The 16,051-nt window shown below is 38.9% G+C and overlaps 1 protein-coding gene across 5 annotated transcripts in view; it reads right to left on the bottom strand.

Annotated features, from left to right (window-relative positions):
- PCSK5 (proprotein convertase subtilisin/kexin type 5) overlaps positions 1 to 16,051 on the bottom strand; it is a 467,438-nt gene that overhangs the window by 370,567 nt on the left and 80,820 nt on the right. For all 5 annotated transcript variants that reach the window (XM_074394654.1, XM_074394653.1, XM_074394655.1 and 2 more), the window contains one exon: positions 883 to 996. In XM_074394654.1, coding sequence (XP_074250755.1) covers positions 883 to 996 — 114 coding nt within the window. The remainder of the gene's footprint in view (positions 1 to 882; positions 997 to 16,051) is intronic.

Consider the following 16,051-nt stretch of genomic DNA (forward strand, 5'->3'; position numbering starts at 1 on the left):
TCTTCCTACAGTTGAGAGACATTTTTTAAAGAAGCAGGAACAGGAATACAAAATTTAAAGTAGTATAGTAGATAATATGCTGGCAAAGTTTAGCAATAAAAACTTTCAAGAAAGAAAAAACTAAAGGGTAATTCGCACATTATAGAGCAAATCAGTGACGTGTGGATTTCATGACTAAGAGTAAGTAACATATTCAAATTCATTTCTCAGTGATCATGAACTTAAAATCCCTAAGAGATTAGTGATGTATGCTTTCAAAGGAGGCCATGCCAAGTGAACTGGTGGATCACTCTTCCCAACACGTTAAGTAAGTTTCCTTCACTGAAAAATCTTTTGCTTGAACCATGAACTACCAAATGGAACACTTTCCAACTATTTGTTTTCCTGGTCTACTTGTACAAAGTTTTACCTAAAGTGAGCGGACACACATTACACGACCTAAGCCTGGGGTCTGTTACTTATCAGCAGAGTCATTTCATTGATATTCAAGAACCAGTATGTATTAGCCAGACCGATTTCAAAGTACAGTAAGTGTATCCGCGGTGAACACGATTATCGATAAGTCTGTGGGTGTGTGGACCTTTGTGTGTTTTTCTATCCTTTGGCCCAAACTTAGAAAGCTACTGCACCAAGTAAGCTCTGAAACAGAATTTCTGTGAATCAGAGTTCCCTCCTTTTTCTCCTTCTTATAACCAACAAGCTAAATTAAAAAGAAAATCCAGACAGCATCATAGGCCATTAACCAATCTCAAATGGTGAGTAGTAAAATAGGAAATAATCTCTGGTCAGCATTTCTGTGTCCTCCCAAGTCCGACAGATTCTCTGCATACAACACAAAACTGGAAGACATGGCCCCGTGCCAGGCTTCCTTAGCAGGCTTACCATATACCACATGCTTGGCCACTTGGGATCGTTGAAATAGGTAGACTGGGCACGACTGAAGTCATAATCCCTCTTTGTCCGCTTTCTAACCACTTGCTGTTGGACCCATTCCACCTGCCAAGAAGGATATTTGGTGAGTATCCACGTTCCATCAGGGTTAGCACAACATAAATGACAGTCTGAGGCATTTCCCATCTTAAGTCAATGCTATTTAAGTCACAGGTTTCATTGTGGCAACTAAAATCTCTATGTGCTCAGATATTTCTTAGAAACCCAGGGTTTTTTTATTTGTTTAATGTAAGTAGGTGTTTTAGTTTATTATATACAGATTATCTATATATCTCAACAATACGCTAACCTTTTAGCTTTCTCAGAAATCCTATTTTACTTCCAATTCACTACATATTAGTAATGTTAATTTTTAGAATAATCCTTACTTTATACTAAGGGCTGGCCAACTTTTTCTAGAGAGGTTCAAGTAATAAACATTTTAGGCCTTGCAGGTCACATGATCTCTGATGCAGTCACTCATTCTGCCATTACAGCACCGTAGATGATACATAAATGAATGGGTGTGACTATGTTCCAATAAAACTTTATATACAAAACCAGGTTGCATTTTGTTCCACATGCCACAGTTTATAATTCCTGACTTAGAGTAGGCAACAATTTTTTTAAAACATTCTGGGATCAAAATACTCCAGGATCACATATTTTTTAAAATGGCTTTCTACAACACAGTGTGGTAGAAAAGCACTGTTTGGAGAATTAGAAAAACCGAAGGCCTATCCTATCCCTGGCATAAAACCGGAGAAGCCGATCAATTTCCTGAGCCATAGGCTCCTTAACAGCTCTAAAATTCAAACATGCTAGATTTAAGAAAAGTCTTAACATTTAGTTATAAGCTTGTGTAAACAAAGTAACCAGAAACCTTAAGTCTAATGTAGAATTCATAACCTAGAGGTAGGGGTATGTATGGGAAACTTTCTTTAAAACAGATTGTCCTTATGGCAACACAAAAATATGCATGTTCCAGTTTTAGTGGGGTGTCTCACACGCAGAATCAGTGTTGGTGACATTCTTCAATTTGTTCCTAAATACTCCTTTGATAGCTAACTTAGTTATAACGCTCTGAAACGCTTTGTTCCACCATTTATCCCTCCTCTCTACAAAGGAATTTAAAAATGAGTAGGGAGGAAGGGAACTTTGTGGTCCACTGCTGGAATTTAATATCCAGCCAGTAAAGATTTTAAAACCTCTTTCACCTACTCAATTAAAAGATTACTGGAGGAGAATGAATCCTATGACATCCTTCTTAATCAAAGTAGAGCAGCAAGAATGGGCATGCATGTACATTTTTTATTTCCAGGAAACATTTTAACCTCTTCATTTCAAAAAAAAAATCTAAGGAATGAGGTTCATTCACTCATTTATTCATTCGACAAACACTAAGTGCTAGGTACTGTGTTAGAAATATAAAAATGAGTAAGAATTAAGAATTACTTCAAAGTAAGAACCTCTGAAGGACTTACACTTTATCAAGGAAATGATTCTCCACTTCATGAAAATAACATTATATCCATAAATGACATCTGACATAGGCCCTATCATTGTATTACTCAGACTATTTATATTACTATCTATAAGTCTTATCCCAGTAAAGTTAACCAGTTCATATTTGCATGTTTGGTAAAAGAAGACTGCTTAGACAACTCTTTTCAAAACTCATCCTCTATTGGCAGTGGCCTTTCCTAAGGAAGCATTCATAAATTCCACACTGCAAACTTATATGTGTGCATAAACCAGGAAGTATCACGTCTTCCCCAGTGTGGACTCAATAAAGAGACTCCTAGACATCAGGAGAGTCTATCCTGGGGTGGGAGTGAATAACTGTTCCTTAGAAAGACTCTATAAATATTCACTTTTCCCTGTGCACACATTCAGACAGACAAATGAAATAAGTATGTGAGAAAACCAAATGACAGCCATTTTCCTAGATGAACTATAGGTACTAAAATAGAACAAAATATCTTACCCAACAGTATCCCTTCTATAATTTTACCAAACAAAATGCTTAGTTACAGGACTTGGTGGTAGAAGGTGACACAGCCACTTGGCAGCTAGGTTTGACTACAAGTCACTCTGTCTGATCGCAGGGCTGCAATACTCAAGAAAAGTTCAGTGGTTTTTTTTTTTTAGTGTCAAATACCATGTATTTTGCCTTGGTGCCTTACAGGTATGAATATATAGCCCTGTATTTTTTGGAAAGTGGGAAAAGCACCTCTTGGATCGGAAGGTTTCTATGACTGGAAAGACCATATTTATATTTTTAAGCTATTATCCATATGTCTATCCTTGAGCTCTTTAAGGAAAAAACCAGAGGTAATGCATTATACAGACTTTATTTCTTGCCAAGAAGCCTCATGCAAAGAAAAGACACTTTAACATTCATTTTCATAAAACTATGGTCAGCCCAGGAGAAGGGAATTACTGTGTGCCTTGCCTCACTGGCCTAACTTTTGAAAGTTCTATTTCCAATACATTAAGGAACTACAGTTAATCCAGAGCGTAAAAGCTACAGGCCTTTTCAAATCATCAGTCTATCCTTCATTAATTTAAACATACATATGCTACGTGGTTTCAGGGACACTCTCTCCCTCTACTCACTGTGCTCTCTTCTCTTGGACCTTGGTCCAAGTAAACATTGTGCATTTGCTGCTTAAGAACCTTCATCTGAAAATGTCCTCCTTCATAAGATCCAAAACACATTAATTGACAATTATGGAAAGCCTGCCTTCATAATCTCAGCTGAACTTATATCTCATTATTTTGGAATTTACCAGCTTTCTGATACTACACATGGGGAAAGCAACAGGAGGAAAAAAATGTGATCATATGAATGTAAATTATATAAGTCATTACATAAATATAAATGGAAACAAATTATGCTGTTGCTTTAAAAATGCATCCTGTTGCCGGGCGCGGTGGCTCAAGCCTGTAATCCCAGCACTTTGGGAGGCCGAGGTGGGTGGATCACAAGGTCAAGAGATCGAGACCATCCTGGTCAACATGGTGAAACCCCGTCTCTACTAAAAATACAAAAAATTAGCTGGGCACGGTGGTGAGTGCCTGTAGTCCCAGTTACTCGGGAGGCTGAGGCAGGAGAATTGCTTGAACTCAGGAGGCGGAGGTTGCGGTGAGCCAAGATCGCGCCATTGCACTCCAGCCTGGGTAACAAGAGCGAGACTCCGTCTCAAAAAAAAAAAAAAAAAAAAAAAAAATGCATCCTGCAGTGACAGGAAATCAGCCCTTTAGATATTAAAAAGTATTATGCTAATAATTAAAACATATACTAGTACCAAATGTCTGCAGATATACCAATGAAATAGCATAGAAAGTCAAGAAATTGCCCCAAAACATGGAAGAATAGAGTATATGATAATGGTATTATCCTAAATCAGTAGAGGAAAAACAAACTGCTTCATAAATGTTTTAGAACAGGTTGGTTGGAACAAAAACCAACTGGAAAAAATAAAGCTGAAGCCATTTCTCATGTCTTAGATCAGAATCAATTTCAAATGAATCAAATATTTAAACGAAAAGGTACTGTAAGAAATACGAGAGATGTTTAAAACTAATCTCAGAGTGAAAGACTGTATCTAAGTATCATATAAATCAAAGAGATGATTTAGAAAAATTGACTCATTTAACTACATAAAAACAATGTAAACGACATGGCCAAAAAAAAAAAAAAAGAAGAATCACAGGGAAGGTCAAAGACAAACTGGGCAAAAGTGTATAGCTCCTACCGTGAACAAAAGACTATCTTCCTAATATATAGAGTTTCAACAATTAATAAGAGAAAAATTCACTAGGAAAAGTAGCAAAAGATAGGGGTAGAAAAACCTCTGCAAAGGTAAATCAGGTTTTTTTTTTGTTTTTTTTTTTTTTTTTTTGAGAGGGAGTTTCGCTCTTGTTACCCAGGCTGGAGTGCAATGGCGCGATCTTGGCTCACTGCAACCTCCACTTCCTGGGTTCAAGCAATTCTCCTGCCTCAGCCTCCTGAGTAGCTGAGACTACAGGCATGTGCCACCATGCCCAGCTAATTTTTGTATTTTTAGTAGAGACGCAGTTTCACCATGTTGACCAGGATGGTCTCGATCTCTTGACCTCTTGATCCACCTGCCTCGGCCTCCCAAAGTGCTGGGATTATAGGTGTGAGCCACCGCGCCCAGCCTAAATCAGGTTCTTAAACATACAAAATACACTTAGCCTCACGCATATTCAGACAAAAGCAAATAAAACTAAACTAAGATACCACTTTTTACCTTTCCGACACAAACAATCTAAAGGTTGATAACACACTGCTGGGGGCAGGGGGGCATGGGAAAAGGCTCATTCTCACATAATAGTGAGGGGAATGGAAACATGTACTAGTCTATGAAGGGTAATTGGACAATTCCTTAACAAAGGACAAAAGAAGTAATTTTATTTTTAGGAGTTTATTCTTCCTATTTACACATGTGAATGTGTGAGGTTATTTACTAAAACACTGCCAGTAAGAACTAAAAAGTGTAAACTTAAATAAATAACATATCTGTACGATGGAGTAAAGTAAAATACAACCATAAAAGAAAATGAAATGGTTTTAATGTACTACAGAGAACCACCTCCATGATATAGTCAAAGTGGAAAAAAAAAAAAGTTACAAATGGTTTAAAGGGATACTCCATTTTTGGCAACTTTCTAAATCTGATAAACTGGTTGGTTACTGGCTAAATCCGAAAACTAGTTACCGGATACAGGGATAAGAGGGAGACCTTTTACTACATGTCCTCTTAAATCTTGTTACTTTGGAACCATGGGAATATATTACCTATACAACCTATCATGCACTCAAAGGACAATTTCAAATATGACTTAGCCTCGGCCCAGTGGCTCACACCTATAATCTCAGCACTTTGGGAGGCTGAGGCAGGAGGATGGTTTATGCCCAAGAGTTCAAGACCAGCCCGGACAACATAGCAAGACACCCATCTTTGAAAAAAAAAAAAAAAAAGATGTTTAAAAAAAACAGCCAGGTGTGGGGATATGAGCCTGTAGTCGCAGCTACTCAGGATGCTGAGGTGGGAAGATCACCTGAGCCCAGGAATTTGAGGCTGCAGTGAGCCATAATCAAGCCACTGCCCTCCTGCCTGGGTGGTGAAGCAAGACCCTGTTGCTAAAAAAAGACTAAATGTCTAAATCACAACATATTTCTTTAAAAGGCAGTTAATGAGAAATAATGGTACATAAAAGGGCCTTAGGTGATTTTATGTTATATTCCAACATGACTTAAATATTGAGAAAAGTTTGGTAAAGTAAGAAAAACAAGTTGGAATTAGAAGAGCTCGGTTATTACCTTAAATTAGCTACCAGTCACCTATTTGATCTTGCAAAAATCTCTGTGGGCCTCTTTCATCTGCAAAATGAGGAAAGACAGACTAAATGTGCCCTCTACTCTCTTTCTTCCAGCTTTAAAATTTTATCTGAGAGTTTAATTCTCTGGTTTGACTAGGAATAAACATTTTGTTAAAAACACGATGGCCAGTCGCAGTGGCCCAAGCCTATAATCCCAGCACTCTGGGAGGCCCAGGCAGGTGGATCATGAGGTCAAGAGATCGAGACTGTCCTGGTCAACACGGTGAAACCCCGTCTCCACTAAAATTACAAAAAAAAAAAAAACTAGGTGGGCATGGTGGCACACATCTGTAGTCCCAGCTACTCAGGAGGCTGAGGCAGGAGAATTGCTTGAACCCAGGAGGCGGAGGTTGCGGTGAGCCGAGATCGTGCCGTTGCACTCCAGCCTGGGTAACAAGAGCGAAACTCAGTCTCAAAAAAAAAAAAAAAGGCATTTGAGGTTGATGGTCTGTTTGATAAATGATCTTAAGTCATTCTGTGAAGATACAAGATTAATATGCAGAAAGGAGTGTAGTAAATTCTCTATTATTCTATGATTTGAATGAAACAGTTGCCAGGAAATAAAATAGGTGGCATTCCGTATTTTGTATCTTTTTTGAACTAATTAGCTTTGACCGATTCAGGGAAAAGAACATAAAAATACTTCCCTTCTATTTTCTTCTCTGACTTTGAAAACAAAATAGAGCATCTTGGGTTTTTTTTTTAAGTATGAGTTAGGTGGATAATGGACATACATGTTTTTGCTGTGGAAAGCAAGGGTTGAAGAAAACGTTTTAGTACTGACATGCTGTTCCCAGAAGCTCTCAAGTCCAAAGGCAACATAGCCTAGAAATTTTCTAAAACTCTGATTAAAGCATCAAAGTTAACCAGTGAGGAAAAAATCAGAGAATCTAGTAAAAGTATTTGTTAGACAAGGATACTCCATTCTTTCCTTTTGTTCCACCTAATAACTTACCATTAATGAGTTTTTAAATATTGACCTTGTTATTTTGTCACCTTTTTAAAGACAAAAATTATCAAGATTGTTTAAATTCTGTTTATTTCAGCTACTTGTGGACCAAATAAAGCCTTGCTTTTTATGTGATAGAGAATTTTTACTTGATTTGCTTGAAACAGGTATTTTGAATCTTATTTGATGACTGCAAACATCAGATGCTTACATTAAAGAACACATCTGCTCATGAATGTGAAGAATCATACAATTTTTGAAAGGTCGTTCAGAGGGAAGTTGTGAAATAAACACTGCATGTACATTCAGAACAGTGTTACAGAAGAAAATAGAGGCCAAACTGAAAAACCTGACTCTGCTGTAAAACTTTATATTTAGTCAGCTTTCTCTAAGGAAGCCAAAATTTTGGAAACGTATGTTAGCGATTTAATCTTGCTACATTTTGTTTACAGAAAAACTCATAGTGTCATTGTTCTAATTCTATTACTCACTTTCAAAGAATTAACATCATATTTCTCCCCTTAAACTATCCCCCTACTATGTACCTATTTCTAAAAGTTTGATTTTCTAAAATTTGTTGCTGGTTTCTTTTCCCCGGTTTTGATAAGATGAAACGTGAATGTGAAAAAGAAACGGTGATATCCAATCAAAGCAGTAAGGTGTGCTTTCCGCCCTTAAGACCCTTTCATTTATTTGTGTTCACACTAAAAGTATTTATTGAGTGGCCCCTACGTGGGAGGCACTCTCCGGATACTACAGAATGGCAGTGAACAAAACAACCGCTTGACTTTCATAGTTACTGATGAAAAAGTTAAGTGATGCAAAAAGTACATAATGTAAGGAGGTAGAAGGTGATTATGGAGCTATTTTAAGTAAGGTGGTCAAGAAAGGCCTCTTTGAAAAGGGTGATATTTTAATACAATCTTGAATAATGAGAAACCAGCCGTGCAAATTTCTCAAAGAAGATATTACTGGCAATGTGACCACATGGGCTAATGCCAAAGCCGTCCAGAATGACTGTATACCTTGGTATTTTTGTTTACAGTTCATCTGTGAGCCACAGATGCCTACTGCAATCCCTTAGGCCTACCAGTATTGCATCCGCCCTCCAGTGGACAAAGAAGCTCACTCAGAACATGGAAGTGTATCCCCAGCCATCTTGGTCAACCCACAGTGGGCTCCTGAGTACCTGGAGTATGATCTAGAAGGGGGAAACAGGTTCAGGCTGAACTTGTCCCCACAACTCCACCAACTTCTCAGCTAATGGTGGTAAACTCAGCTAAAAGAAGGAACAAGCTAGACCCTCTAAAGCATGAGGCCCTAGGCAAAAACTGTCTTGCCCAGATGGGGAAGTGGTACCTTGTGATGCCAGCCAGTATGAGCTGGTTTTATTTTAGAGGGATTTGATGAACATTCTGTCTTTTTCATTAAATTATGGAGCAAAAAAAAAAAATCACAAATTCAATCAGTGCTTCCATCTAAACAGCAGAGAAATTATAAAATAATGTCTATGATAAAAAGTGTCCTAAGTAAGAAACATTCAAACAAAGTATAATATTCAATTTAGTGCAGCACCGGATGTAGAACATTGTACTAGGAATCAGAAAACATAGTGACTTAATCCTTTGATCTTGAATGTTACCACCTCTGAAACTCCATGAAAAAAGAAATTGTATCAGTTGTTGGATGAATCTTGTAAAAACAATTGAACATTAAATTTGTTTTTATAAGAGCAAAATAATTCTTACTGGAGCTACTAATGTATCTAAAAACTTCCTTCCTGTGTGTGATCTTTACACCTACCATAGCAGCATGATGCCCTCTGTGCCCAGAGCTAGGCTAGACTCTGCCACAGTTGGGCAGTGTAGAAGAAACTGGGAAAACATGCTACTCAAGTTCTTGGTAGAGTGCTACCAATCACCAGTCTGGCCACTTGGGCAAATCACATAAATTCTTGGTATTCTATACTCTCATACGTAAAATGGAATTGCCTGTATTGTTAGGAGGGTCAGACTTACAATGTGCTTCACAAATGCAAGCTCCCATGGTACTGAGCAATTTGTGTTTTAATTACATGTTTCTACCACTGGCTTGGGGGAAAGAAACAAGGTTTTAGTATCTCTCGTACCAAAGGCAATGCTTAGCAACAGGCCCTCAAGAAATAGGTATGATGAATGGATATCTTTACATTGTAAATACATTTCTAGGTAGGGATGCCTAAATTTTCTCCTTATAAAAGAAAAAAAAAAACCGAAAATTTTAAATAGAAGGGAGTGAAAAAAAAAGGAGCCAAAAATCTAGACTTAATCCGATCAAGTTATAAAACGTTTTGTATTTCAACAAAACAGATAGTAGCACGAGGATAATTACATTACTAGCAATGAAGAGCATGTGAAAATACTAATGAAGGATATGTTCTTTCTTTACATAATTCTATGTTTTTAATGTTTCATTGACCCCTCCTCTGTTTGACACCCACTTGAAACCCAGTCTTGGCTGGGCATGGTGGCTCAAGCCTGTAATTCCAGCACTTTGGGAGGCCAAGGTGGGTGGATCACCTGAGGTAAGGAATTTGAGATCAGCCTGGCCAACATGGCAAAACCTCATCTCTAATAAAAAAATATTAAAAAGTAGCTTGGCATGGTGGCATGAGCCTGTAATCCCAGCTACTTGGGAGGATGAGGCAGGAGAATTGCTTGAACTGAGGCGGCAAAGGTTGCAGTGACCTGAGATCACTCCGCTGCACTCCAGCCTGGGACACAGAGCAAAACTCTATCTTAATAAATAAATAAATAAATAAATAAATAAATAAATAAAAGGCTGGGCACAGTGGCTCACTCCTGTAATACCAGCATTTTGGGAGGCCGAGGTGGGCGGATCACAAAGTCAGGAAATCAAGACCATCCTGGCTAACATGGTGAAACCCCGTCTCTACTAAAAATACAAAAATTAGCCAGGTGTGGTGGTGCACACCTGTAGTCTCAGCTACTCAGGAGGCTGAGGCAGGAGAATTGCCTGAACTCAGGAGGCAGAGGCTACAGTGAGCCGAGATCGCGCCATTGCACTCCAGCCTGGGTGACAGAGCGAGACTCCATCTCAAAAAAAAAAAAAAAAGAAAGAAATTCACTCTTGTACATATTTTTATCTTATGCCACTTCACTCCAGCTTGGGGAGGAGGAGGAGGAGGAGGAAGGAGGAGGAGAAGGAGGAGGAAGAAGGAAGAGGAAGAAGGAAAAGGAGGAGGAAAAGGAGGAGGAGGAGGAAGAAGAAAAAGAAGACGAAGAAAAGAAACCCACTCCTGTATATGTTTTTATCTTTTGAGACGGAGCCATTTCCTCCACCTTACCAGTAGGACTAGTAAGACTAGGAAATGGTTCCATCTGAAGAGACAAAAATCGCAGAAGGAAAAGACAGTGGGTACAATTAAAATGGATAAACACAGAAGAAAAAGTAGGTGCTGACACAGGTCAAGAACCTGGAATATGAGGTGGGTGGGGGGATAAAGAGCATCATGAAGAAGAGTTAAAGGATGCTGGGCATCATACCCAGGGGAAGGGATGGTCTGTGCGGCAAACCACCATGGATAGCTCACGTTTGCCTACGTTAAACAAACCTGCACGTTCTGCACAAATACCCCTGAACTTAAAATAAGCTTAAAATTTTTTTCATTACATGTACATTTATTCATGCACCCATTACAAAACATTTTGGTTTATTCTAATTTTTGGCAATGATCAATAAAGCAGTTATAAACAAACACTGGAATCTGGAAGTAGGTACGAGCAGTTGTTTCATAAACTGCAAAGGCCTAGGTTTGAGTAAAGTCAATGAAACCTATGGTGTTAAGTGATACATTCTCCTGGACTAATAAAAGACATTAACATTTTAACTGTCAACGCCTAGTCCATAATCACAGCACAAAGCAAAGGAAACCTGAATTTAAAAGCACTTACGTAGGGGAAAATGTAAAGAGCACAGAAATGACTGTCAACCAACTCTTGTAGCTAGGTAGGAAAAGGTGCCAGACTGATAAACTAGGGCATTTTTCTTTAGCATTTCAATATTAAATATGATTAAACCTTTGAATTGTAATATGTTGATATTAAATATTAATGTTTAATTAAATATATTAATATTATAACCCAACAACATAAATACTGAGTAAAGTATTTAATATTTTAAACATTTAAATTTCAGACTGCCCATCTTGGCTGCTAGTAATAATACCCATAAGCAATTGTTTTTTCACAACTTGTAAGGACAATGTTTTTTTGACTTTATCTTTCCAGGAAAGATAATGTAAAAGACTTCATGCTTATTTTTTCCATTGATGTTGTCACTCCCAAAACTTGCTTAAAATTTCTCAAAGGCAAGACACTTATTTTATATTTATCTCAAGTAAATTTGTTCTTTGGGACAAGATTGATTTGTCCTCTGGGGATAAAAAAAGAATAGCTCCCTTATTCCTAGTCATGCCAAGATGCTTTACAGAGGGTAAAAAGAACTTACTTTATGTAAAAAGAGAAAGAAAGAGGGAAAAGAAAGAGAGAAAGGTGTGTGTGTGTGTGTGGTTTGTGTGTGTGATGTCCGTGTATATATACCCAACATGAAGTAAGGGGACTGGGATATTAACAGGAAAAGCCAGTGATGAGAACTCATTAAACACTTGTTGAATGAAAAGATTATTATCCCCAAATCTTCCTTTTTCTAACTTGTACTTCAGGTTCTTACATTTTAAACTTAGGACAACTCATTTAAGCAACAAGAGAAAATTAGAAAACAATTTTGACTGCTCATGTATTAAAAAGAAACAAATTCTAAAGTCTCTAAAACAAATTCTACTGTCTGAATGCCACCTGGGGTTAAATTCACACCATTTAAATAAACGCAGGCTTAATTCAGAGAGTGAACTGGGATAACACATAATTCCCTCCAGCTTCATTCTAGGATCAAAATCCTCACTGCATTAAAAACACAGTGACATGACTTCATTCTCCATTTATTTGTCTTTTGAGTAATCATCTTCTAAGCAGTTTGAAAGCCAAGACAATGTAATTAATAAAATCTATTAAACATTTAAAGTAACTATATGTTACATCTCGCTCTGCTCTTAGTATCACTTCAGTTATAGATACCTGCAAGAATGACAATTTTACCTTACAACAAAGCATTAATCACTTAAGGGTTTTGTTGTTTGACCAATCCCACAAGTCTGTGCATAACTCATTTCAGATATTCCCAGATCTGTATTTGCAAAAATTGGATGCCTTCAAGTTGTATATCAAGTGAATACAAAGAGGAGCTTTATTCTGCACAGAGTAGGGAAATTGTTCACTTCAGCTGAGATTAGTATAAAAAAGGGGCAAACGCTGGCAAAGGCAAGGGCAGTCGTTCTCATTATTTCTCCAAACAGAGGATATAGGGTGATCTGCTAAATATCGAAAAGCATGTCAGCATCTTGCTTCTCAATACGACATGCCACTTAATTCCATAGCTCATAAGCAACGGTCATGAAAGCTATATTCGTACAGAGAGAAATACTCTTCCCTTGTGACTAATTCAGCTCCATTGCACATATTGTCTTCTCCTAGTTATTTAAATATAAATGGCAATGGCTATTGTTTCTAAATTTCCATGGCTCCTACTGCTATGGTTTTGATCACAGTGGGAAAATGGAAGGATGGGGAATGGTTTGAGCGGGTAAGTTCAGAGCTGGGTAGCAGGAGTTTTCATTTCATCCATTTTACGCTTTCTCTTTTTAAATAAGAGGTGTTCTCAATATTCCGGGAGCTTCAGTTTTTTGTTTTTTAAATCTTTCCAGCATCTTTCAATCTCTTCATTGTCAGGATTTAAAATCTATGACCGATTGTTTTGTTGGCAAGCTCTAACTTTTTGAATCAAAGGGAGATGGGTAAAAATCAGTCATTTCTTTTTGATGTTAGAAGATAAATATGCAACTTTTAGGGAAATGTGTGAAGTCTGCATAACTGTACTCTGTCCCCTTGAGGTTAACTTATGATTTTAAATCCTAAAATGAGTTCAAAATACATAAATAAATAAACAGCATGAAGTCCTTGGTGAGGAGGAGTGTGAATGAAGACCCCCCACGTGGGCCTCCCACACAACTGAGAGAAATGATCAGGGTCTGCCTTGGGGGAAGGTCTCTGACTTGGCTTCTCCCTATATCTTTCTTTTTCCTGAACTCTAACCTTATACTTGGCAGAAAGGGCAGGGGTGTTTTGCAAGCAAAAACACTAGAATTGTGGCAGCTCTTAAACACCATCATCACCCTCTGAAATATTCAGCAAACAGCTACTTTGGTCAGGGTGGGGGAAGAGCATGCCTTTCAGCCTCAGGGAAAAATGCGGTCCAAAATCCCTGAGCAAAGGGAAAGGGATTGGCATTTTCTCCCCTAAATCCAGTTGCCTGAGGGAAACTGAATGTTTTCTCAATTTGAGTGCTATTCCCTCACCTCAGAAACCGCTGTCGGGGCTTCCAGCGAGGTGGTACTTGACAAAACCTGCAGGTCATAGCACATAAAAATCTGGAAGAGGGCCTGATGAATGAGCACACCACCAGCCCTACAGGAAGGCGAGCAGCGCCCCAGCTCCCAGCCTCCTGGCAGTCTCCATGCGTGTCGCCAAGAGGAGTGCCAAGTCACTTCACTGGACCTCCCTCACCCTGTACACGTAATCCATGCCCACCACAGTCAATTACAGGAGCCCTGGGGCTGAGGCTCAGGGAAGGAGAGAGAAAACACATTTTCATCACTGTCAGCAAACCTGACACTTTCTCAGTCTGAAGACCCAGACCCAGTGAATCTCCCCCACCAAGCTTCCTCCTTTCATGCTGTGTGTTTCGGATGGCTCACTCTAGAGTCTGTTGTGTCAATGTTCACAGAAATATGATGTGCTTACTGGACCCGAGGGGGTGCCTATCACCAGTTCTCTCTATCCACTCCTCGGACCCCCACCCCCAAAACGGTTCCCCCTTGGCACATTTGGGCCCTCAACACTAAAATGAGAGCTGACCTGGACCACAGTCCCCAACAACCCAACCGAGCACTGGTGACTTGAAGAAAGGCTGTCATATTTCTAGCACCTGCGTTCCTCTTTAACGATTTCGTTCAGTATCATATCAAATATCTAGCAGCTCAGTATCAGAGAAGAAAAGCAGAGGATGAAGACGGAGACTCTGGGCTCGAGAGAGACTGAGGATCCTAACTAGATCTCCTGGAGATCCAGGAGGCCAAAGCCGGGTCTACAAGTTTCTCTAGTCCCCATGGTGGCTACGCTAGCGCCTGCTCCGGAAAGATTCACAGAATGAATGACTGTGTTCACGGCTCTTTTCGTAAAAGAATAACTGGTAGTGCCGTTGTTTCGCAGGGCCTAAACACCTAGGAGAAAGCAGAAAAGCAAGCTCTAGTTGAAGAGTTCTCAGTCTGGAAAGAGGGAGAAAATAATCCTATGTCCTTTACAATTAGGAGCACCTGGTCTCAGGCTCATGACAGACCACTGCAGTTTTGTCACAAAGCCGAGGCATAAATAACGTAGGTGGTGATGGTTGTTTTTCGGGTACTCTGACTTCCAATGGGTAGAGAAATCACTGGTTATAATTATTTCTAAAATAAAGCTGTTTATTCTCTTTCATGTTTTGTGCAAAATAAACTCTTTCTACTTATTGTTTCCTTAATGCCACCAAACCGTCCCATGGAAGAATCATCCATTTTTCCCCACAGGAAGACTGAGGCACAGTGGGGTTAAGTGACTTAACCCAGTCACAGGATTCTAAGGGATCCGAAACAGGAAACTTGATAATGTAAATCCTCGCGCATGTTTCTTTCCAAAGAGCACAGGGGCTTCCTTCTGAAATAGCCTCTCAGCTGATGGCATCTCCCTTTGGGTTATCACAACATTTCAAAGCCTGGAGATTACACGAAGCCGACCAAACACTTTGCTAAAAGTTCTACAGTTGAAAGGTGCGGGAAGGAGGATAGAAAATAGGAAAGAGCCCAAAAGCTTCTTAAGCTGATAAGCGACTTCAGTGAAGTCTCAGGACACAAAATCAATGTGCAAAAATCACAAGCATTCCTACATACAACAGACAAGTGGAGAGCCAAATTATGAATGAACTCCCGTTCACAATTGCTACAAAGAGAATAAAATACCTAAGAATATAGCCAACAAGGGAAGGGAAGAATCTCTTCAAGAAGAACTATAAACCACTGCTCAAGAAAATCAGAGAGGACATAAATAAACGGAAAAACAGTCCACGCTCATGGATAGGAAGAATCGATATCATGAAAATGGCCATAATGCCCAAAGTTATTTATAGATTCAATGCTATTGCCATTAAACTATCATGGACATTTTTCTGAGAAAAACCTACTTTAAAATGCATATGGAACCCAAAAAAAGCTGATATAGCCAAAACAATCCTAAGCAAAAAGACCAAAGCCGGAACCAACATGGGACCCGACTTCAAGCTATGCTACAAGGCCATAGTAAACAAAACAGTGTAATAGTGGTACAAAAACAGACACCTAGACCAGTGGAACAGAATACAGATCTCAGAAATAAGATCACACATCTACAACCATCTGATCTTCAACAAACCTGACAAAAACAAGCAATGGGGAAAGGATTCCCTATTTAATAAATGGTGCTGGGAGAATTGTCTAGCCATATGCAGAAAATTGAAACTGGGCCCCTTCCAAAACCTTACACAAAAAATAACTCAAGATGGATTAAAGACTTAAAT

Source organism: Saimiri boliviensis, chromosome 2 (assembly GCF_048565385.1).
Source record: "Saimiri boliviensis isolate mSaiBol1 chromosome 2, mSaiBol1.pri, whole genome shotgun sequence".
In the NCBI taxonomy this organism is placed as follows: Eukaryota; Metazoa; Chordata; class Mammalia; order Primates; family Cebidae; genus Saimiri; species Saimiri boliviensis.